This window comes from Pelecanus crispus, chromosome 7 (genome assembly GCF_030463565.1).
Source record: "Pelecanus crispus isolate bPelCri1 chromosome 7, bPelCri1.pri, whole genome shotgun sequence".
Lineage (NCBI taxonomy): Eukaryota > Metazoa > Chordata > Aves > Pelecaniformes > Pelecanidae > Pelecanus > Pelecanus crispus.
The window spans coordinates 51400822-51424181 of record NC_134649.1 but is presented as its reverse complement, the minus strand read 5'-3'; the positions used below and the strand labels follow the sequence as shown (position 1 = coordinate 51424181).

At 52.7% G+C, this 23360-nt stretch overlaps 1 protein-coding gene across 1 annotated transcript in view; it reads left to right on the top strand.

Annotated features, from left to right (window-relative positions):
- Positions 1-23360, top strand: part of PLXND1 (plexin D1) — an 83858-nt gene that overhangs the window by 42617 nt on the left and 17881 nt on the right. Inside the window, exons 13-25 of the mRNA XM_075713815.1 lie at positions 1387-1538; positions 1719-1818; positions 4966-5105; positions 5867-6034; positions 8357-8447; positions 8631-8906; positions 9828-9977; positions 13899-14013; positions 15085-15192; positions 15897-16009; positions 17252-17359; positions 18452-18582; positions 19000-19198. Of these exons, the coding sequence (XP_075569930.1) occupies positions 1387-1538; positions 1719-1818; positions 4966-5105; positions 5867-6034; positions 8357-8447; positions 8631-8906; positions 9828-9977; positions 13899-14013; positions 15085-15192; positions 15897-16009; positions 17252-17359; positions 18452-18582; positions 19000-19198 (1851 nt within the window). The remainder of the gene's footprint in view (positions 1-1386; positions 1539-1718; positions 1819-4965; positions 5106-5866; positions 6035-8356; positions 8448-8630; positions 8907-9827; positions 9978-13898; positions 14014-15084; positions 15193-15896; positions 16010-17251; positions 17360-18451; positions 18583-18999; positions 19199-23360) is intronic.

Sequence of the window (23360 nt, the reverse complement as noted above, 5' to 3'; positions counted from 1 at the left end):
GGGACCTTTTGGTATTATGCATTTTGAAATGAGTTTTATTTAAATTGTAGTTGAATGAATGTTTGTTGGGGGCATTTGGATCTGGGGTTCTGTGTAGAGGTATGGTATGAGCCAACAAATTTGTCCCTGACAAGTAGCAAAGAAAGTATATAGAGCAAATCTTAAAATGTGATCCCTAGGAAAGGAGAAGCTGGAGAGGCAAAGCAGCTAATGCGAACATCAAAATCGGCAGGGATATGGGATTTCTGTTCTTAGGGAGGCACGTAGCAATAGCTGCTCAAAATCCGGGTGCTGTAACACTGCATTTAGGGACTGCAGGATCCCCATCGCCTGCCTCTTCCCTCTCGTCACCGTGGGAGAGGGGTGCTCCCCCATGATCCTGTCTTTCCCCAGCACACATCAAGCGTTATCAGCACCTCGCCAGAAAATAATGGAAGGAAACCACAGTTCAGGTCGTAGAGCGTCACAGGACTCTGGCGCTGTTTTCTTAGCAAATAGTAGCTGGTAAATCCAAATCCTCCAGAGTCACGCAAGCAAACAAGCCCTTGCAGAGCCTTCCTGGGGCGGGGGGCAATGCAGCAGGCACAGCAGGGCACCGAGCCTGGTGCTGGGCCCTGACCAGCCATGGCCCGCTTGGCCAGCTGGTGCCGCCAGGCACGTTGCGTGGGCTTTGTGTGCCATCGCCTTTGCCAAGGAAAAAGAGACATTGCTGAGTTGGAGGGATTTGTCTTGCCCGCTGAATAATGCAGTCACGCTGCCCGGGGACACCCCTCGCGCGGTAGAACGGCATCACACCCCGCGTCCCCTCGCAGCGGCGGGGTCAGCAGCTGCCAGGTGAAAAACCAGCGGTGCAGGAGATGGATGCGGAGCAGCCTTCTCCTCCCGCAGCGCCGGACTTGTCCTGCGCCCCGGGGTGCCGCAGTGCTGGTGTCTTGGCCGTGCTCCATGCATCAGGACGCTTTTTGTCTTGTTTTTGTCCTCAGAGGCCCCGCTGTGTTCGGGACAGCCCTTAAAAACGTGGTGGTAGGACTCTCTTTTCCCAGCACGCTAGCATTCCTCCTCCTCTGGGTTTCCAAGTCTCCGGGTTTGTCTCTGCCCTAACTCCATTCGAAGCTGTGGTGTGGAAGGAGCGATGTTTCACCCCAGATGTGTTTGCAGCTGGAGTAATCCCTGACCAAACCGCGGTACCAAACCCAGTGGTGGCTTCTCGTTTGCAACGCTGCAGCAAGGGGACCGTGGCAGTGGGCCCGCTGCGGGGGGAGCAGGAGCATGAGGAGCAATTCTGTCTTCTTCACGGGGGAGCAAGTGGGATGTGGACACAGGCTCGGGGATGAAGGCCGGAAGCTTCCTGCTGGTTCTGCTCCAACCTCTCCCTTGGTGCCGCAGATCGAGCCGCTGCGCGGGCCGCTGGAGGGGGGCACCCTGCTGACCATCCGCGGGAGGAACCTGGGCCGCCGCTTCAGCGACGTCCTTGGCGCCGTCAGGATAGGCAGCGTGCAGTGCGTGCCGCTGCCCGACAGATACGTTGTCTCCGAGGCGTGAGTGTCGGCTCCCTGTCCCCTTCACGTCCCCTGCCCATCCCTGTGCCTCCCCGTCCCCGTCGCTCGCCCCGTTCCCAAGGAGGAGGAGGAGGAGGAGGAGGAGGAGGAGGTTGTGGGCTCTGCCCTTCTGCTCCGGAGGGGCGGCAGGACCACCAACCTCCCCTTCCCTGTCCGCAGGATCGTGTGCCAGACCGGAGAGGCTCAGGAGGCGTTTTCTGATGTGGTGACGGTTAACGTGAGCCGGGAAGGGAAGTCCAGGGAGCGATACTCCTACGTGGTGAGTACCTGCCTCCTGGATGCTTCTTTGGTGATGCTCACGCTGACGTTGCCTGCACCCCTTAAAGCAAGCCCGCCACCCCCGTGCCCCCAGCTGGCTTACAAAGAGGATCTGTGACAAAAAGCGGCAGGGTCCTTGAGGAGCAGCTGACGCGATTCCTCGCCCCTGGTTTTTCTTCCTCCTCTTTCACTAAAGTGCTGTTACAACCTGTGAGGTTTTTTGAGACTTGCAAAGTCTCTTTTTGCTATGTAGGTACGTGCCATGGACTCACATTATTTAGAACTGATATTTTTTGCTGCAGAGATTGTCTTAGTTTTTGCATGAGAATAATGTGTAGGGATTAGGCTTGAGCTAACCCTGTGTCATTATACAAAGAAAAGCCCTTTATAGCTTTGTACTGTACCATCTCACAAAGATTACTTTCATCTCTATAAACCTGAAACAGATCCATGCAGCTCTTCTCTTTCCTACAAGCACCCTCGTCTCCGGCTAGATGCTATTCACAGGCAGCCCCGTGCGTCCAGGGCAAACACAACAGGATGGGTGCCAAGGACATGCTGTTTACTTGGAGCCTTTGTGCTTGCACTGGGGAAGAATAGACTGTGCTGCAGTCTAGTGGCTTGGAAGAAGACTTGAGCCCCAGGAAACAACAGCTGATTCCTGGTAGCCATTGTGAGGAATTTGAGGCAGGGTCATGGAATGTAATCCCCCCCACTGTACCCGATGACGTGCTAGGCATTTAGTCCAGAGAGGTTTACGCAGAGTGCAGCCTGCATAGGTATGGCACATCCCAGCGCCCCGTAGCAGAGCCAGGCCTGGCAGCGCGCGAGGAGGGGACCGCTGGGGCGAGGGCACTGCCGGGCTTGCCTCAGCAGTAGCTCCCAGGAGGATGTTTGCTCTGGGACCCATTCCCATCATTTCCAGGTGTCCGTGTTCACACCCAAAACGTCTCAGAGATGCAGGGGTTTGGAGTGGAGCAAGGTACAGCTTGGGTACGACCCAGTAACAGACCTTGGCTTTGGGATTTCTGGTGCATTGCCATCAGGATGTGTGTGCTGACTCGGCCACATCACCTGCTGCCGATTGTCTTCTCGACAGGAGGAGAAGGGCCTGAGGAGTGGGAAAGGGCTGGGCGGCTTCTTTGCCAGCTTTTGGTGAGCAAGGAAAAGCCCTCTCAGGAAACACCTGCAAATGCACCAGCGCTAAACAAAGCAAGAGGAGCAAAAGCCAGTCGCTGAACTCAGACCGGGTCCATGAGAGCTCTGTGCTGGCAGCTCCTGAGCAGGCTTATGGCAAAGGCTGTCCTCCTGGGAGCAGGAGAGGAGCTGTTTTCTGCTCGGGTGGCACAGCAGAAAGCTGTCTTGTGTCTGTCTCAGCAAAGCTTGAAGAAGAGAAGAGACAGCGCCCTGCTCTGCGCATGCGCACGCCAGCGAGTGAAGCTGCGCGATGTGTAGCTGCTGCTGTGTTCCACACCAAACGTGGCTCCCGCAACATTGGCAAACTAAGCAATGCCGTTTAGTTTTCTTAAGTCTCCTCTCACATACAGTGGCATGAAGATGGAGTAGACTACACCATGCAGGGCTGGTCTTGGTGAGACCTGAGCTTGAGCATTGATAGCAGTTTACCTGAAAAAGTCTAAAAGACTTAGAACTGCCCTTCCAAAGAAAGTCCTTTGTAAAACACCAAATGCTGTTTGTGTGCTACATCTTTTCAAAGTCCCCATTAGACGTATCTAGAAGAGACAGTATACAGCTGTAATTCTGCTGAGGAGGAGAGAGTAATGTGATCAAGAGACTTCTCCAGGACATTATAGCAGGCTATGGATGAGCTGAATTTGCCGAATGAGCTGAATTTGCAAAAGTTGCGATGGAGGCAATCAGTGCTGGCAGTGCACTGAGAGCAGTAGCCACTGGCTCTTGCTGAGGGGAAGAGCTGGAGGGCTTTGGGGAACATGAATAATCCTCTCTGCTGTTGTAACTACAGATTTGAATGCATAGGTTAGGGGCCAAGGGCAGGAGACAGCTGCCTGCAGACACGCAGAGAAATAAAAATTAACAAAATGAATCCCATGGAAATGGGTAATGATCAGAAACAACAGAGGAAATGTCTGTAGAGAAGTAAAGCAGTCTGAGGGTAGGACAAGGGCAAGGATAGCTATTAATAAGCATGTTTGTGCGGCTGAGATTGACAGGAAAGGGCACTAGCGCCAGGCGGCACGAAGCAGCTTAGCCCATGTTCTCCAGCCTGCCTTGGCGTGGTTTTGCTCTGCGGCTGCAGCAAGGGACGGGCTGCGGCAGTGAGCGGGCTTCAGCCGCGCCGGGCCTCCGGGGTTTGCGGTGTTTGACGGGGAATTACCAAGTGCCCTGTGGAAGAGCCTTGAAATAATTATTTGCTCTGCCCTCGGTGTCCTATTCAAAGCGGATCAGGGAAGTTGCCCAGCAGACTCTCCTGGGGTGCTCTGTGTAGCAGGCATGAGGGTTCGGCGCTGCATGAGTTATCAAAGCCTTAAGCTCATGAATCTCAGGAAGATTTCCAGGGGCTGCAAATGCAGATAACATACATGCTAATTTCTGCTGAAAATGGCGAGAGGCAAAGCAACTTCCCCCTTAGTTCCTGTCACCTCAAGAGATTCAGATTTGAAGCTTCCTTAAGAAGGAGTTTGATATTCAATTATGTAGACTCAGGTGGCTGTTTTCACAGATCTCAAGGCCATCATCCAGCGGGGCTTTAGCATTACCTTTGCATTCAGGAGGAAATGGGTCTGGAAGGGCAGAGGTGGTGGGAGCTGGCATGAATGAGAAATTTCCTTTTGTTGGTGGCCCTTGAGCTGTTGCCAGATCTGGACCCGCAGTTGGAAATCTCAAGGGACTGGTGGGATCCTGGGCTCCAGTTTGGACTGTTGTCTCATTTATTGCCAGAATTTAGAGACTGCAGAGAGTCACAGGGGTTTTCTATGATCTCACTCCTCAGCACTTGTACCTGTCCCCTTGTTCTGAAACCCCGCCAGTGAAAGCTTTTGTTGTGCTGCTGTTTCAGAAACTCACAATACTGGGTACTTAAATTTACTGAAGCAATTCCCGTGTGCAGTGTGGAGTATCCAAATGCGAATTTACCAGGCTAGAAAACAGATTTCCCCTTTGTTTTTAGCTTCCCGTGGTGCAGTCCATAGCTCCCCTGAACGGCCCGAAGGCTGGAGGAACCAGAGTGACCATCAGAGGCAGCCGGCTGGACGTCGGCTCTGAGCTCCGCGTCCTCGTCAATACGTCCAAGCAGTGCACTGACCTCAGGTGCGACCGGCTCTGGGGGCACTGCACTAGTGACCAGAGCCAAAGCATTAGGATGGTATTGTCCCCCAGGAGATCAGAAGGAGCTGGGGTTTGGGTGGGGAGCACCACTGCATGCTGCTCCTAGCTCCAGGCCTGCTTGGCTGCCGCCTGCTCCGTTTCCAGCACCCCATCAGCCTGCTATCCCCGGAGTGGTAAGGCAGAGCTGCGGTGTGGGCGCCCGACAGCAGAATGGGGCGCATTTCTTTGGCAAAGCGATGGCGTTGGTGTTGCCGTGATGTGGCGGCGGCGACCGGCAGCAAACGCCGTGCTTTCGCGCACCGTCCACAGGACGCTGCCCGGCCCCCTGGGTGGGCTGGGACCAGGACCAAAACCCTGGGAGTGAAGCAGACATGGGCTTCGTTCCTGGATCTGCTGGAGGCAGAAGGCACCTGCGTGCCCAGGGTCCCGCTGCTGCGGCAGCTCGCTGGTCGGAAGAAACGCCTCCTCCTGTACGTTCCCATCTCATCAGTGGGAAGGAGTAGGAGCCTGCCCTTTTCCTTTGGCTATATGGGAAATCAGTCTGGCAGCGTGGGATGGTATATGCACAGAACCGCTTGTTAGTAGGCAATGTAGTTAATAGGTGATTGGCATGTGACTGGCAGCTCCTTCTTGCCTGTCTCTGCTGACCGCCTCGCTTCCCTGGGGAGGCTCAGGTCTGCGGTGCCTGGCTCCGGCCGCTCCGCCGTGCCTTTCTGCAGCTTACCCTGCCTTTCCCTGCGCAGCCGCAACGACAGCACCATCACCTGCACCATGCCATCCGCGGAGCTCACCACGGCCGTGCGAGTCTGCGTCCAGTTCGAGAACAGGTCTTGTGCCAGCTACAACATCACGTTCAAGTATGAGAAGAACCCGATTATATCAGATATCAACCCCAAAAAGAGCCAGATCAGGTGAGATCCCTCCCCCAGCAGAGACAGCTAAGTCAGCCAGGATTTGTGGCCTTTGTTGACATCAGCCTCTTAATTTTTGCCGAATGAAAAAGTGAACAGTGCTCTCCCGTGAAAGCGCAGAGCTGATTGCAGCATCCTGGTGTAGCCTGCTGCAATGCGAGCTCACCCTGTCTGTGCTTCGAGCCAAGCAGGCGCAGAGTAGGTCCTGAGCGAACCCCATGTCAGGAGCCCCAGGAGTCGCTGAAGCACAGCCAGGAGGCAGGCTATGGTATCGGGGCCCCGTGCCACGCTGTTGTAGCATCACGACTTCCATTTCAGAGCTGGCACGTTCATGTATCTGCCTGCAAAAGGGAGGGTCGGCTCCAGGCTGGTGGGAGAGGGTCCTGCAGGGAGAAAGGGGCTTTCTCAGCCCTGGGGTTTGAGACATTGCCTTGCAGACAGCTACGAAAGGGGCACCACAGAGAGCTCTCGGGGTGCTTTGGGGTACCCCAGCACTGGAGTAGAAGAGGTCTCGCACACCAGGGCTGTCCATAGCTCATTTCAGTGCATTTAAGACATGGAAGAAAGTCAGCCTTGGTAACTGTACTGTGTACACCTGGTGGGTGCTTTAGGGAGGTTCAGGTGGGGGGCTTTATGAGACCCTGAGGATTCTTCTTGGCAGAAAAACTGCTGGAGGACAAGCTGAGATTTGTAATTTTGGATTTCAGCCTTCCCTGAGGTCACAGTATTTCATTTTTAAAGCATGTTGCTTTTAATTTCATGTGTCTCTGTGGAGCTCTCAGGCTCCTGTTCCTTTGGATACCGTGGTGAAATCCCACCTTCCTCAGCTGTGGAGCCTGGAAAACCCAGGGTTGACCAAGAAATCTGAGAGTCCAGCGCCTGTGCCTGCAGGACCACGCTGAAAGCAGCACGCTCGGGCGCAAGCACGCAGCAGGCTCTGACGGTCTGATCGCCTTGGAGCAAAGCCGTGTCTCGGCATTCCCAAGCGCAGCGCCAAAGATGCAGGCTGTGGGAAAGTTAATGACAAGGCGCAGCAGTGACTCAGCCAACCTCAGCTCCTAGCAGGCTTGCAAACTATGCTGAGTGGCGAGAACGGTATCTAAACACAGAGACAGTGGAAGAATGTCACTGGCCATATTCACAAGGGAAACCACCAGGGTATTTCTCTGTCACCTTAGTCTGCTTTCATAGTATTTACAGCAGTTTCCAAATTTCAAACCACTGAGAATGTGACAGTCTCTCTCTTCAGACTGCTGGGTGGCTCATGCAGCCTGGCTGCTCCAATGCGTTGCTGGGCTGTTGACCGTGAGGGGTCAATAACTTGTGAAAAAGTTTAGCTGTATCTGATTTATCTTACCATATTGCTAAAATAATCTGTGTAAGCAAAGTTTAAAACAAAACAGAAGTTGTAAACGCATCTGCAGATGTGACAGGCTCTTAGTTAGAAACTTGGATCGTAACTACGTGGTAATATCTACAGCGTTGTAAAAGATTTCAGACAACCTGACTTTCAGGCCTTGGACCCAAAGTCACCGTGTGTGGAGTATTCTTGAGATAATGGGATTTGTAAGTCCTGACTGTTCCTGACAGATACTCCAAGCAGATCAAATGTGATGCAGAGGAAGGGGAAGGTAAACCCAGGGTAGAGCTTCTGCTGTCCAGAGCCAACAAGCGGTGCTGGTTTTCCACCCCTTGCGCTGCCTAGCAGTCTTGTGCGCATCAGGGCCCTCATTACTGTTGTTAATTGACTGCACATTGAGACGCCCATGTTTCGCATTCTCCAGGCAGCAGATCCAAAACACAAAACAACTTTCACATTTTGATCTAAATCAGAAGTGACTGGGAGATGCAGGATCCCTGTCGACCTTAAACGGGTCTCTTCCCTCCCCAAGACTTACATTTCTCTGAGGGTCACTGTGCGGCAGGGACGGGGAATATCTCCTGGCCCTTGCTTTGAGGGGTTGGAGGTTAACCTCTTACACTGCCGGTGGCCTGGGCAACCTGCTGCGTACCCCTGGCACGCAGAAGCGGGCTGCTCCTCTGAGGAGTGGGAGCAAGGGGGGCAGTTTCCTGCTGCTGGAAGAGGTCCCCCCCTTTCCACCGCAGCAGCTGCTGCTCCTCCTTCTTTCCCTGATGTCTTGGTAGCAGTGTGGGTGCTCGCTGCAAGTAGGAGGAAGAGTTTGGCTGTTGGGTTACATTCTCTGCTCAAGCAGCTGGGAAACGTCCCTGGGAAAATGACAGCAGGCGACGCCCAGCCATTGCATCTCGCTGCTCTGTGTTGTGCTCTGCAATCACCCTCTCTTTCTTCCTTTCTCCTGGAAGCGGGGGCAGGATCATCACCCTGGACGGAAGAGGCTTTGAGCTGGTCCAGAACGTGTCCATGGTGGTCCGTGGCATTGGCAGAGAGCAAACGGTGGGTGTCCCTGCTGGGTATCGCCTGGTAACTGGGAGCAGAGCTGCGTGCCCGGTGCCTGACGATGTTCGGGGTGTGAAGCTGAGGCCTTAGCCCGTGCTACAGATTGGGCTGGGAGCAAGGCTGCGTGGGAGCACTCAGGATGTCATTTTTTTTTATGTGCATGCTCTCTCCTGCTTTCAGAGCTGTAAGGTTCACACCGACACTGTGATCACCTGCCCCTCTCCAGCTGCCTCCAACGTCACTGCGGGGAGCAAGCCCGCGCCTGCCGATTTCTATCTCAACGGTCGCCTCTATGCAGATGACCGTCCGGCTCTGGATGAGGAGATGTACCCTGAGGAGGCCTTGCACATCAGCAAGTTCAGCCTGGAGTACTATGCTGACCCCCAGTTCTTCACAGCCAAGAAGGAGAAGTGGATCAAGCACCATCCTGGCGAGCCCTTAACTCTGGTTATACACGTAAGAGAGTGGCATTTACAGCTCTGCTTCTTCGGGGCTGTTTCCTGCTCCCCACTGGGAAGCTCTCCAGTCCTAAGTGCTGGCACAGTGGCTGTCCACAAACGCGGGAGGGAGAAGGGGGCGGATGAGGACAGGAGAGGCAGGAGCTGTGCAGGAGCAGGCAGTTCTTGCTCAGCCTGCTGCACCTGCATCAATCTTCACCGGGAGACACAGCCTGACCTGAGGATGCCCTTTGAGGCATGACGACAGAGAGCTGCATTTAGAGGATGTAATGGCAAGAAGCTAAATAAAATACGGGACATATGAAAAAGAATGATAATGCACTGGCCTGAAGTCAGGCAGGTACTCCAGAAGGTCCTGACAATAGATATTTGTTCCTGCAGAAACAGGTCATGCATTCTTCTTTTTTGGCTACTGAATTCAGCTCAGTGAACAAGGAAGTCGGGGTACAGCAATTGAGTGGCTTGGACAATGTGCAGTAGTAATTCAAAGGCCATTGTTCACTGCAGGATATCCTCACTGGTTGCAATGTCCTTCAGAAAACGCGCTCCCCCTTTCTCAGGCTCTGCAGACGCATCCCCCGGCTATCTCCTCTGTTGTACATCCTTCCCCCCTCCCAGGTGGGCGCTTAGATCCTTATCTGCGGTGCACAGCCGGGGCAGATCAAAAGCAGGTTTTTCCAGGTTCCATGAGGGGCTTGCTCGTCCCATGCCCCATGCTGAGTGAGGAATGGGAAACAGGAAAATGGGGGATGGCCTGGTTCAGGGTTTCCTGTGGAGTGCTGGAAAAATGTCACTGGTGAGGGAGAGTCCTCCCAGGTCTGAAAAACAGCAGGGAATACAAAAAGTAAAGCAGGAAAATCGGTTGCAATTCCGACTGCTACTCTACAGACTGACATCCTGATTCTATTTTTGTCATTAGAAAGAGCCTGACAGCCTGGGCCTGGAAAGCAACGAGTACCAAGTGAAAATTGGCCTGATCTCATGCGAGATCCAGATTGTTTCGGACAAAGTCATCCACTGCTCTGTCAACGAGTCGCTGAGCACCTCGGAAAGACAGTTACCGGTGACGGTGAGTTCCAGGAGCCTCCCCACACGGAGCACGCGGGGCAGAAGGGGTCCCTGTTGCAAGCCCTGCATGCAAAGCAGTCAGCTTGCGTGCACGGGCAGGACCTGCCAAGCACGCTGCCAGGCAGCCTTGCAGAAAGCCACACTGACCACGCCGACCGAAAGGTGGACAGAGCATGCTGCGCTTGCGCCTGTCCCCAGGGCGGCTTGTTGGCGGGATGCAGGCGCAGTGCTAAGGCTGCCCTGAGTCACGGAGAGGGGCTGCCACGCTCCGAACCGTGGGGCACCAGCAGCTGCCTACTGAGCTAACTGTGCTGTAAACTGCTGGAGGGGGTGAGGGGGAAGATTTTGTCAGTTCTTGTAAGGCACTGTGAAATCGCAGGCATGTGAGGTTTTGTCACTTGCAGTAATTTTCTTTCTGTCCCTCGTGAGATACATTTGGGGATTTCCATACAGTTTTCAGTAAGCTGGCCTCTTCCTGCCAGCAGAAGAGCTACAAGGGGACCTGAGAATCCACCCTTACCAAGCTCCAGTAAGCCACTGGAGATGGGTGCCTGCGTGTGACCAGGGAGGGCAAGAGGAGTATGCAGGGCTGGAAGGTTTCGTGTTGCTTCCCAGCGGCTGCCGTTTTGTCACTGTGAAGAGTGCAGTGTTCAGGGCTGTTGTTCATCTTTGTGACTGCAAAATTCACAATACTTTGTTACTGTCCTTTTTTCCACAGAGGGCTTGACTTACTGCTCTTCTCGCCCTCAGTTTCCCTCATGTCATATGCAGCCCATTGCCACGCAGGGATGTGACTGTGGCTCTTTGTATCTGGAAAGAACAAATGCCTCCATCTCCACGGTCTGAGACCCTGCAGCCCCCCTCCCCGTCCGTGCGTTAGCAGTGAATGGGTGGGAGCCTGTGGCGTGGGCAGGGAGGAGGAGGAAGGCTGCAAAGGGAGTTGAGGAGGCTGTGGACTTGCACTTCCCAGAAGAAAGGCATGAAGATGCACCACCAAGTCACTGGCAGGGTTGTCGGGTTTACTGGTTACAGTCTGTGGTCTAGGAAGTTCTGTTGCAAACTGGAAACCTGGAAATGCAGAAGTAGCAGAATTCCCCAAGTCATTTTCATGGAAATTTTAAACAGGGTAATTTTGGTTTTAGTGAGAACTGAGAAACAGGGAAATCCCTTTGGGGAAGAAAAGGAATTTATGAGTTTCCTAATCTTGGTTTGACATAAAACATTCAGGGCAATGGCCTGGTAGGTCCCTAGGAAGCAGGAGAATGATACCCAGCCCTAAAGTATCGCATAGCTATTAAGAGTGCACCAGCAGTGAGAGTGCAGCTAAATAATCAACTTGTATTCATGTCCGTGCGCGCTTACTCAGCCTTCATACGTGGTTTGAGTTATCGCCTGCTGGCCATTTCGTAGGCGACAGCTGCCTTCATAACATACCAGTGATAGCTTTGATAACACGGGGCTGGACTTGCGCAGTGGTCCCTATGTGGTACCATCAAGGACAGCTATCGGGGGCTGCAGAAGCCTCGTCTGCTGATGCAAATTCTCCCTTCTGGCGAGCTGAGACGCCTGCTGCTGTGACTGCCCCGTTTGCTCTTGTTTAGATGGTAGAGCTCACATCTGCAGTGATAGAGCACAGGAAAACAGCCCTTTAAAACACGTCCCACTGTTGATCTTAATTCTGACTGTGATTTTGGGTATGCCTGTTCTGTGAAGGTGTTCTCGGGCCAGGTCCACGTTAGGTCGCACAGGGCAGCAGGAGCTGCCTGTAGGGAGAAGGAGCTGGTGATGAAGATGGGGCTCCTGAGCCTCCCTGTGTTTTGGGGGTCACTTTCGAGCAGCTCTTTTGGGAGTGCCTTAGGTGAGCTGGAGCTTGATTTTGGTCTAGTTTAGTCCCAAGGGGATCCTGTTGGCACCGTGGGAGGCTGCACGACGGCTCCATCCCATAAGCTGGAGCGCGGTTCCCGGTGACCCCCGAGGCGGCCCCGTGCCCCAGGAGTCCTGCCCAGCCCCAACAGCTCTTCCCGGGAGCGGGGAGTCCTCTGGCCCCGGGCCCTTCTGCACCCCTACCACGTGCTGGTGACAGGAAACGCTGCCATTTAACCTGCAGCCTAATTAATTCCCCTTATAAAGAGTTGTATTGAGTAGATCTGTCCAAATAAACAAGAGAAGCTTGCCAAGGCCTTCAAACCCATTTTTGTTCATGACCAAACTGTTTAAACACTGAATTAAACAGCAAGCGTGGGATTTCTCCTCTGACAAATGCAAAAGGTTGAGTTGGTGGGAAAAAAAAAAAGACTCAAAACGCATCAAGGACTTGCCTCATTGCAGCATTTTAGACGAAAGAGGTGGAAATCTTGAGGCTAGGCAGGGTGCTGTGCAGTGTCAAACGAACCTCCGCAGATGCTTGTGCAGTGCTCATGGCTCCCTGTCCCCTTCCCGCGCACACTGGGTAGGAGACCGAAGCTCTTAGTGTTGGATGCTGCCCGGAGGCACCACCCCAGGAACCGTCAGAGGCCGTCTGAGGGTTGGTACAAGGGCACTTTGAGGCTTGGAGCCACGGGAGCCTGGCCGTCTGGTCCAGCACTGATGGTCGGAGGCGCTGAAGGTTTTCTTGACCCCAAGATGGGGTGATGGCAGCCGGTGTTGCCCGCAGCGGGGCAGTCCTTCCTCTCTTGCCTGTGGAGGGAGCAGACCCCCAGGCTTGTCTGGATGCCTTCGGCTGGCAGCATCAGTGCCCTCGCCAGCGCACCCGAGAGCAAGGGCTTGGGTTTCCCGGCGGGCATGGAGCTGTGCGCTGCGTGGTGTTTTATGCGTGGACGTGGTGGGAAGGCCCTGCTTGTGGCACTACTTTGGCCCAGCTGCTGAGGGCTGACTGTAATTTAGCCACGGTGTGCACTTTGCCCAGGGGTGCTCCATGACGCAGATGCAATGATAAGATTATTCCATCTCTTCCCTACCTCGTTTCATTTTTTTTGCTCGAGTTTCTCTGGCTTCTCATTCCTTGAGAGAAGTGAAACTCACATTTCCAGAAGTGAAGGACTTGCGTGGTCATGAGTTTTCCTTATCAGATGATGCTGTTGAACCCTTTCATCCCAGGGGCCTCGAGAGCCGTTTATAAACAGCGCCGAGTAAGCTTGCCAGCCTGTCTGTGGTGTGCGTTGGCCTCTCCCCCTCTGGTGATCAGGAGGCTGAAGGGCTGCGCTCAAGTGGGTTGTGCTTGGTGTCACAAGAAGTACAGGTTGGGAGCAGAGCCAGCACCTCCTGACACCCAGTCCACTGCTTTAGCCGCAAGAACATTACTCATCTCTGGTCTCATTATTATTTGTTTTTATTCCCTTACTTTATTTGTATTTCAGAGACTTTAAAGTTTCTCTGCCCTCCTTCTCCTGAGTGGCAGCAGTTCTGCTTTTGGAGGAGAAAGGAGAGTGCAGCTGGGATTCAAAGGCCGTTCAGAGGCATAACAAAGTCGGATGATTAGTGGAAGCAGTTTTCTAGTAAAAGTAGTACGGGCAGTACTATATGGCACGGTGAGCTCTCTAAGAAAGGGTTGTCTTGTGCTCAGGGGTGGGTACGGTGGGGCCGTGACGTGGGCTGGAGCTTGTGGCTCTGCCACCGAGGCCATGTGGTGGCCCTGGGATGGGCACCACTGCAGCACTGCAGCCTGCTGTGAGCCAGCCTTGGCTTTCCACCGGAGCACGCAGGAAGGGAACGGGGCTCTTTTGAGACACACAAAGTCCCCGAGGTCCAGCAGTGAAAGGCACAGCTCCCTGCGAAGCCCGGTGGGCTGAGCCAGCATGGTCAGTACGTCCTTGGGCGAAGGCCTGCCGAGCGCTGCCCCGCAGTCCCTCCTTGCTCGACCTCTGAGCAGCTTGGCAACGTGCTGCTCAGCTCCTGCTTTTCCTCCCTCCTTCTCCCTCTCTAGATCCAAGTTGGAAAGTTCAACTACACAGTTGCAATGCTTCACCTTGGGGGAGGAGAGACCGCAATCATCGTCTCCATTGTCATCTGCAGCATCTTGCTGGTTCTCTCCGTTGTAGGTAAGGGAACAGAACAGTGAGTTTCCAGGCTTTGCCGAGGTTTTTTCTCATTGCATGTGGAGGGGTGAAGATGATTCATTCACACATTAGGAAACCTCCGAGTGCTGCAGCTGTGCAGTATCTGAAACTGGCCCGGGCACAGCAAGTAGCCACTCTTCTTTGTACACGACCAAGCCAGTACCCAGGATCAAAGCTTCCTGCAGCATGGAGCATTTGCTGGCTGAATCCATAGTTCAGCTCTGTTACTTAAGCCTGTGATATTTATAAACTTACGCTTTTCCCCCCAACACTTAGTAGCTACTGTAATACAAAATAAAGAAGGGGGTGAGAAACTGGTCTTGGACTCGTACTGACTTGAATAGGGCTCGCTCACAGTCATGACTGTCCCAGACCATCCCAAAGGTCCACCTAGCCCAAGGTCCTGTCGTCAGCAACAGCCAGTGACAGGCGCCTGGCAAAGAGCATGGAGGACAGAGCAAGCGTCCTTAGCTACAGATCTGGAGCAGACACAGCAGTTTGCGAACCTCACTGGAAGCTCTGCAACACACCTGTGTCCTCTGGCTAGGGTATCTTCTCATCGCATGCCCAGAATGCCTGTGAAGCAAGAAACCTGTCAGTTCACAGCAAATTAGGTGTTTCTAATAGGGTTTTAATTTATTTTTAATAAAGGCTATAATGCACACTATTTATTAAATGCACTACCCCTCATTAGAAACATTTCTGGAGGCATGGGAAGACTGTCAGACATGAACACTGTAATACAGGTGGTAAACATCTTAAAATCTGTATTCATTAATCAGCTGGAATACATTAATATACAATTAAGCTGAATATAGACAGCCCAGACCTAAATTGAAGATGACAGTTACAGCATGATCATTAAATTCCAGCTGGTTTTACTTATTTACAGATAATCGACAACTGCCTGATCAGATACCAGTCTTGTTGTAGGTGTTAAACCAATACTGAGTTTAGCTTTCCGCACCCATGTCAGCAGAGGACCGCTCTGATCCCAGCTGCAGCTGCTCTGAAGCCGTAGTCCCAAAGGCTTGTTCCATTCCTCTTTTTCAGCTCTCTTTGTGTTTTGCACAAAGAGCCGCAGAGCGGAGCGCTACTGGCAGAAAACCCTGCTCCAGATGGAGGAGATGGAGTCGCAGATCCGGGAGGAAATCCGCAAAGGTAAGTCACCATGCTGGGCACCGAGGAGGAGCCAGGACTGGGAGGGAGATGCTGGAATAGCAGGGTTGAAGCCATTCACCTTCTACTCTGTAGAAGTTTATAGAATTATTTATAGGAGAATTTCTGTCACTGCCTTTGAGCTTCGGCAGGGTTTGTGAATGAGGCTCGGTGGCTGGAAGTGTGGCTCTGCTGCTGTCTCGCTGCCTGACTTGGGCACGCCACTGATCTTCAGTGCCGCTGGTTTCCCTGCCTCGGGTTGACGGCCCTTGGCCACGTCAGAGGGTTGCTTGAAGACCACGCTAATCTTTAGCGTGCTTTACGATTGGGTGCAACAAAAATTGCAGCACGCTCCTGCTAGAGCAGTGGGAGAAGCAATCCAAGCGTCTGCGTCTGCTGTCCCTGCGGTACGTGGCGCTCTGCAGCGCAGGCTGGGGTCCTCCTCCTGCAGAACCAGAGCGGGGGCTGCTCTCCTGGAGCCGAGGGAGACGTTCTCTCTGTCAGTGCTGCGGGACATGATGAATGTCCTGATGGCTAAACCGTGGCAGTAATCTGCTGCTCCTCAAGAAACCCTGCTTCAGCCCACTCGAGGGAAAGGCTCGAGGAGGCAGAGGTGAGGCATGCCGCGTTTTTCAGTGCCAGCCTGCTTACTGTCTCAGCTGGTAGAGTACCTGAGCTCTTACCCTCTGTGGGTCTCTTTGTGTAAGGTTTTGCGGAACTGCAGACAGACATGACAGACCTGACCAAGGAGTTAAACCGCAGCCAGGGGATCCCGTTCCTGGAGTACAAGCACTTTGTCACCCGGACGTTCTTCCCCAAAGTAAGGCGATACCGCGTTTCACGGGCACCTAATTGCTCCCAGGTCCTTCCTAACCAGGTCAGGGCTCTGCTTTCCCTCTGCTAAAGGGTTACTACAGTGTAACAAAATCATTCCACTGTTATATATTTAGTTGTCACATATTTCAGCCTCAATTATCGTCAGAATAACGCAGCTCCTGGGGTGTGAAGTCAGGTCAGGCTTGCTCGCACACGACAGGAGCCTGGCGGCGGCACCGTCCCAGGAGTCGCTCTGGCTCGCGCGTTCGATGCCGTCAGACCCCCCCCCTTCTGAAAGCGCTCTCTCACGTGAGCAGAAAGTGCTGGGGACTCCCCCTTCTCCCCAGGGGCTCCAGTGTCGCCCCGCTCTGTTCAGCAGAGGCTGGAGGGTGGCTGAAGGGCATATCTGCTGTCGGTGTTCAGGGAGAGGGGGCTTTTTGTTCCACGCAGCGTGCCACCGAGCATTCCCAGCTGCTCCGCCGGTCCTCAGGAGCTCATTAGCTGTCTCCGTCTCCCCCTTTCTCGCCTCTCTGTCAAAGACTGGGCGCTGGTGCTCCCAGTAAGACGTCCCTTGGGCTCCCAGTCCCAGTCTGTCTACCCAGAGTCCTCCTCCAGAGCCGCACCAGACACGCCGGTGCCGTAATTCCCGTCACCGGCTGCTCCGCTGTGTCGCTGTGCGCCTTTAACAGCGGCTGTATTTCACCCTTGAGGCAGCTGCTTTTCAGTGGTGAGGAGTGAGATGATGATTTATGACTGCAGAGTGTTTCATTAGTAGTTATTACTCAGGTTTTAAAGTTATCCAATCTCTATATATCTGCACACTAGAGTCTTTAAGATTCAGGCTGCTATATGAATGTTAGAGATTTAAACATTTTTCCCATCTGTTTCAAAAGTTACATATGTTAAAACACCCAGTACTCCTCTATTTTGACTTAGTCTTCTATAATGCTTTCTCTTCTGGGATTTTTCTATCTGTCAAATTAGTCTATTTGCAGTCTCCATACCCTAGCAGCCTCGTGTCTGTGCAGACATCTGCCTCCCCCCATTCTTGTGGTGTTTGCTCATTCAAGAGGGTCTTGCAAAGTGTTTAAAGGCTTCGTAAGCCATACCAATGCATTTCTTCATAATGGGTGGTCTTCAGGCTTGATGACATGTCTCTCCGTCTCGTTCCCTTGCGGTGCATGGCAAACGAGGAGGTCCCTGGCCGGGTGCAGCCGCCCTCCCCTAACGCTGTGCTTGATTGCAGTGTTCCTCGCTCTACGAGGAGTGCTACATCCTGCCATCCCAGCAGCTCAGCTCCCAGGTGGGCTCCCAGGTCCAGGAAACTCATCCGCTCCTGGTGGGGGAATGGAAAGTGAGTAACCCATTAGCAAAACAAACGCTCTTGCCTGGTTGCTAACCATACTCGCGTGTGTTGACAATGCCACGCGTTTTCTTGTGGTGTGTGGGGGATGCTTGTTCACTCAAAACAATTAACACGTGCCAGCATCGGATCAGCTTTGGCTGATCGGAGAAGGCAGATCTGTGGATCTGCTCTCACACGAAGGAGCTCTGTCCTGAGATCCTCCCCAGCTCTCTGGTGGGCTTTTTTTCCCCGGGTGTATCGTATCGTATGTCACTTCAGTCCCATATGCAGTTCATCATAAATGAGATTCCTCCCAAGCAGGGATTTGGTAAAAGCTGTTATTGTCCCAGAGCTGGGTTTCATGTGGACAAGAAGGAGGAATTGAAGAATCAGAGAGTTGCTTAGGTTGGAAGGGAGATCTGCTTAAAGCAGCTCCAACTAGATGAGGTTGCTGAGGGCCTTGTCCAGCTGTGTCTAATATCTTCAAGGATGGAAATCCCACAGCCTCTCGGGGCACTGTTCCAGTGTCCGACGACCTTAAAGGTGAAAACTTCCTTCTGTATATTTAATCAGTGTCCCATGCTCCAGCTGGTGTCCCTTGCCCCTTGTCCTAGCACTGCGCTGGCAGAGGAGAGCCTGGCTCTGTCTTCTCTGCCCTCCCATGGGGCAGCTGAAGGCTGCAGTGCGATATCCCCTTACCGCTTCTTCTTAAGGCTGACCAAACCCAGCTCTCTCCACCTCTCCTCATATGCCCGCTAATTGTTTTGGCAGCCCTCAGCTGGACTTGCTCTGGTTTGCCAACATCCATCTCATAGTGGGGAGCCCAAAATCTGGCCGTGGTACTCCAGGTAGCTTCACAAGCGGTGAACAGAGAGGAATGGCCACTGCCACTGCTCCACTGGCCGAGCAGCTTCTGATACAGCCCTGGACGCAGTCGCGCCCTCGCCAGGAAAGCAACTTGTGTCGAGCAGAGGGAGTAAGGGGTCTTCAGCTCAGTACCTCCGCGTTCAGCAGGGACATCCTTGCAGTCAGGAAGGGTAAAAGCTGGAGGAAAACAACAACCAGGGTTTTCCTCACTCTCCTTTCTAAATTTTTCTTTAGATCCCTGAAAACTGCAGACCCAATATGGAAGAAGGAATCTCACTGTTCTCCACCTTACTCAACAACAAGCACTTTCTCATCGTGTTTGTCCATGCTCTCGAGCAACAGAAGGACTTTGCTGTTAGAGACAGGTATGAGCTTCAGAATCAAAGACGTGGCAGCTGGAGGAGACTGATCTATTCCTAACTTGTAAGCAATCCAGACCATGTCTGAAGCCATGCATTTCAGTTGAAAGTTGTTGCACTTGCCTCCCACTTTTCTATTAGAAACGGATGGCCATAAACCTCCATTATCCTAAGAGCACCAAAAGGTGCAGTGACTCACTCGTGAGTGTTTGTATCTCTAAACACTTGGTTTACCAGTAAGAGGGTGCAAGCTGACCCAAGGTCCTGCAGCACTGAAAGAGGGTTTGAAGTTTTAACACTGTTGAGAAGGCTCATGAAAATTGTCTGAAATACTGCCTTTGTGTTTTGGGTTTTTTTTAATGCCAGTCAGCCATTTAGTCTTGTTGGATTGGTGCTTGAGTCATCCACAATTCTGTATTTCAGGTGTAACCTGGCCTCCCTGCTTACTATTGCTTTGCATGGGAAACTGGAGTATTACACCAGCATCATGAAGGACCTCTTGGTGGATCTAATAGACGCTTCAGCTTCCAAAAACCCCAAGCTGATGCTGAGGAGAACGGAATCTGTGGTGGAGAAGATGCTAACCAACTGGATGTCCATCTGCATGTACAGCTATCTCAGAGTAAGAGAACCAGATCACTGCTGTTGTGGGTGTTCAGCACTGCACGCAGCGGTAATGAGGGATGTATGGGAGAGCTGAGGACCTAAATACCTGCCAGCGTTGCCACTTGGATGGTCACTAATGGTTGACAGGCTCCGGTGTGTTGAAAGGTTCAAGTGTGGAAAAGCAACCTTAAGTTCAGTTGCTTCTGCACTTCTGCCTGGGGATTTGGTGAGCTCAGACTTCGTGGCAGGCCTTTCCTAAGGCCAGAGCACGAACTAACGTTTTCACCATGCTTGAGAAGAGAGCCGTTGGGGAGCTGAAAAATAACCAGAATGGCTTGAGGTTTTGGAAACTGTTCCAGTTATTTGTTGTTTTCTCTGACCGGCTCGCGCAGCCGTACTGGCGGTCGCCAGCCGGTTCAGCACTGTCTGAGGGAGGCGTGGTGGTGCCAGGGCAGGGGGCTGCTCCGTGTCGGTGCCCGTTGGCACGTGGGGCTTCTTGCGTGGAAGGCGTCCTCGTGGTTCCACGCTGGCCGGGGAGATCTTAGCAGGAGAAGTGGAATGTCTGCCCCAGAAGCCTGACTGTTTTCCGACGGTAACAAAAAGGAATATATTTGGCATCTCAGAGCACATCAGCAGTCCATCTGCTCAGTGCTTTATCTCCAACATTTCCCAGTTCTGGTTGGAATTTCCCAGAAGAATTGAGCAATAACTTAATTGATTCCACGGCAGTTAATTGGAGGACACCCCATTATACCCACAGGGGAGAGCCTTGAAAAAGCTTTTGAAAAATCTCTTTTCCCAAAGTGTTTGCTATAGCCACAGAAGCAATACTGTATTGTCCTCATACATATCGTAATGTCTTCTGATCCCAGCTGATGATCACTTTTTGTCCTAAAGCCTGTGGTTTTGTAGTTTATAATCTTTCATTTTAGCTCACATAATTAGCCAGTATAATGAAAAAAAAGTTACAGGAGCGAATGAGGATGGCTGTGCCGATGCAGCATGACTATCCAGCCTGTAAGAGCAGAAAAAAGTGAATTAGTGAATTTTTTTTAATCTTCAGTTTTTGTGCATGTAGTTAAACCATTGGAGAAAAAAAGTGCTGATCTCTCCTTTTGGAGAGTGGAGACCACATGTGAGGCATCTGATCCAACTCCAGTTTGTGCTAAAAATGGACATTGTGCAAGAAGGCTTTCTCAGGGGGAAAAAAAAAAAAAAAAAAAGAGGAAAGAAAGTCGAGTCTTATCACGTGGGCCTGAAGACTTGGGCACGTTACATAGCTAATTAATGGCCAGTAGCTCCTGAGTGCCGGCACGTCGCCCTTCCCGGGGGCGCGGGGTGGGAAGGTGCCCGTCACCGCAGGCTTGTCCAGGGTCTGTGGCGGGGCCGGTGGCCGTCGTGCGGCTGGGGCGGCGCAGATGATGCTGGGGCGGCGCAGATGATGCTGGGGTGAGCTGGCTTCCCCGTGCCCTGCAGCCCTGGCTCACCCCACGGAGGGAGGAGGAAGGACAGGATATGGACGGAGCGGGTCTGTGGGGCGGCAGTGGCCCGTTGCAGAGCTGATGGGCCACCAGCTGAACCTGCATTTCCATCCGCCTGCGGACGGGTCCTCGGAGGGGCTAACGTTGCGCACTGGGTTTGCAGCCCCCTCCTTGCTTCGCATGCTCAGCCTGAAGCCGTGGCAGTGAAGACCATCGTGGCACTTTCTACCGCAGTCTTATTTCCCATTTCTGAAAAGCAAACAGTTTCCATACTGGAGCACAGTAAAGAGCTGATTTCCAAGAGACTTTCACGTCACGTGTGCTCCACAGTGAGGGTGGGGACCTGATCAGAGGAGAAACTGTGCTGCCTGCTGAAATACGGAGGAGGAAGAGAACTGATCAGACAGAAATGTCCGGAGAGGCCCTTTGACCGTCCCAGGTGGGCACGAGCTCGGCTGAGCAAAGGCACGGGGGGTCTTGGTCTGGATCGACAGAGCCAGGACCTTCCCCGCTGCACAAATGAGCACGGAGCCACCGCAGTCAGACAGACAGCACCTCCTTACACGTGGGCTGGTTTCAGCTCAGGCCTGTGATTTAAATACTAGCGATAGTCAAATGCCTCCCATGTGCCTTGCGTTCCTCTGGATCAAACTCTGTTGCCTTCAGAGAGGCATTTCTTGGTTAAAAAAAAAACAAAACGCTGCCCGCCTGCCTGTAGCACCGGTCTGTCAGATGTGTGGCGATGGGTCTGGTTTTCATTCCTGAATTATCCCCATTAATCACAACGTCTATTCGAAACAGCTGCAGCAAAGGTCCCTGCCGTTGCGCAGTGGAAAAATTCCAAGTGCTTGTATTTTCCCTTGTAAGTCAATGCTACATGCTCGAAACATTTGTTTTGTATTAATGCTCTGCCTAACAGACCGTCCATTTGTGTTTTGGGGGAGAATGATTTGAAGGAGCTGTCTTCAACTGGGAAGGAGTTGCAGGCCACAGTCACTAGTGGTCTGAACATGTGGAGGGCACCTGAAGGCAATGGAGTCACCGCTCTGACAGCGGGAGGTTTGGCTCGGTGCGTGCAGGAGATAGGATAAAGAAATAGCAGGAGGCTTGCTGCTTGGGACTGGGTTCAGAGGAAACTTGCAGCATTTGCACAATCGATGCAGACGTCTGTTTCTGCAGAACTGAGTGTGAATTATAGAAAAAATGGTCCATGTCTCTACCTTCTGCTACAGCTTTGGTGGAAAAGGCTGGGAAAAAAGCCTTCCCCATGAGATACCGTGGCACCATTGTGCCTGGCTCCTAACAGGATCAGGGGACCGGGAGTCAAAGGAAAATTAAGGTCCTGGAATTCAGCTTTTAGGTCTGGGTCCAAGCTTCCCAAAGTTTTGCATGTGGGATGGAGCTGAGGTTTGGTTCTTCACAGAACGCAAAGAGATAATCATCCCAAAATTAGCAGGCACTTGGGATAAGCAGCTGTTTTCTGTGCTTTTCCCACCCCAGCCTCACCAAGACATTTTGGAAATGGCTGTAACATGTTCCTGGGAGGACACCTCTAGTGACTTGTCAGCCCTGTTAATAGGGCAGCAACATGTGAATCCAGTCTGTGCTCTAAACCTTTTTTTTTCCAAGCATATAAAAACCAAGCCCTCCCACACTCATCATGCATGAAACAGTTCAAGTAATGCCAGCCTGTACTGTGCTTTCCATTACTGCAGCATTATTTCAGTGCCCTGGGTAGCTTTAAGAGCCCGTAACAGTTCAGTCAAAAATGAAAATGAAGTCTCATTAAAATACATTCACAATAGGAGGAAAAAAGGCCCCAGACTGTGTTTTTTTAAGTATTTTTTTTGTCCTGAATCAGCACTGATCTCTTCTAGTTAAACTTCCTTTCTCCCAACTAGCCAAGTCCAAAGACAGTTTTGATTCGTTTCCAGATGAGTTTTCCGAACAATGCTTGAGGTTTCCAAGTTTGCCATTTTATCTCTAGTCCCTGCCTGCCAGCCCTTCTTTCCCCTCTTTGAAATTTGCTGTCTGATTAGCACTTTTGCAGATTTCCATAACATCCCACAGTTCCTGAGCCTGAAAGCCAAAAAGCCAAACAGAAATAGTATCTCGCCAGCAGAGCGCTGTCGTTATTTCCCATGCGGCCAGTCCTGGGGCTGGTCCTGCTCATGCACACTGCGGCGGGTCCGAAACGCCCACCCCTCCGCTCCCCCAGGCTGCGCCTGCCAGCAGAGCTTTACGTGTGCGGGAAGGTGCCGCACGGCCAGCCCCGACCCGTGCAGCCTGTGCTGCTTTCAAGCCGTGAAGAGCTCCTGTACCAGCAGGACTCGCGCTTTTTTATGTTTTTGGAGGCAGCCACGTAGTTGTTGGCAGCCCCCTCGCATCTCTCCGTGGCCAGAGCCGTGGCCGGGGCCAGAGCTTCCCACGGGGGGACGGGCCAGGCTGCAAAACACGGCGCTGAATTTAGCCTTGGGTTTGTCCCCGCTGTGTGCTCACGCACATGCGACATAAACAAGGGTTCCTGTTGGTAGCAGGGCCATCATCGGGATCTGTCGGCACTTGCGTCGGGTCGGCTTGGCAGTGCTCCACAGTGCACGTCGCTTTATGGGGAAAGCAGGTACTGCAGCCTGGGGATGCTCGGCGTCACTGTCATCCCCTTGCCTCTTCCCTCATCCCCTGCTGTTGTCTCAGAAG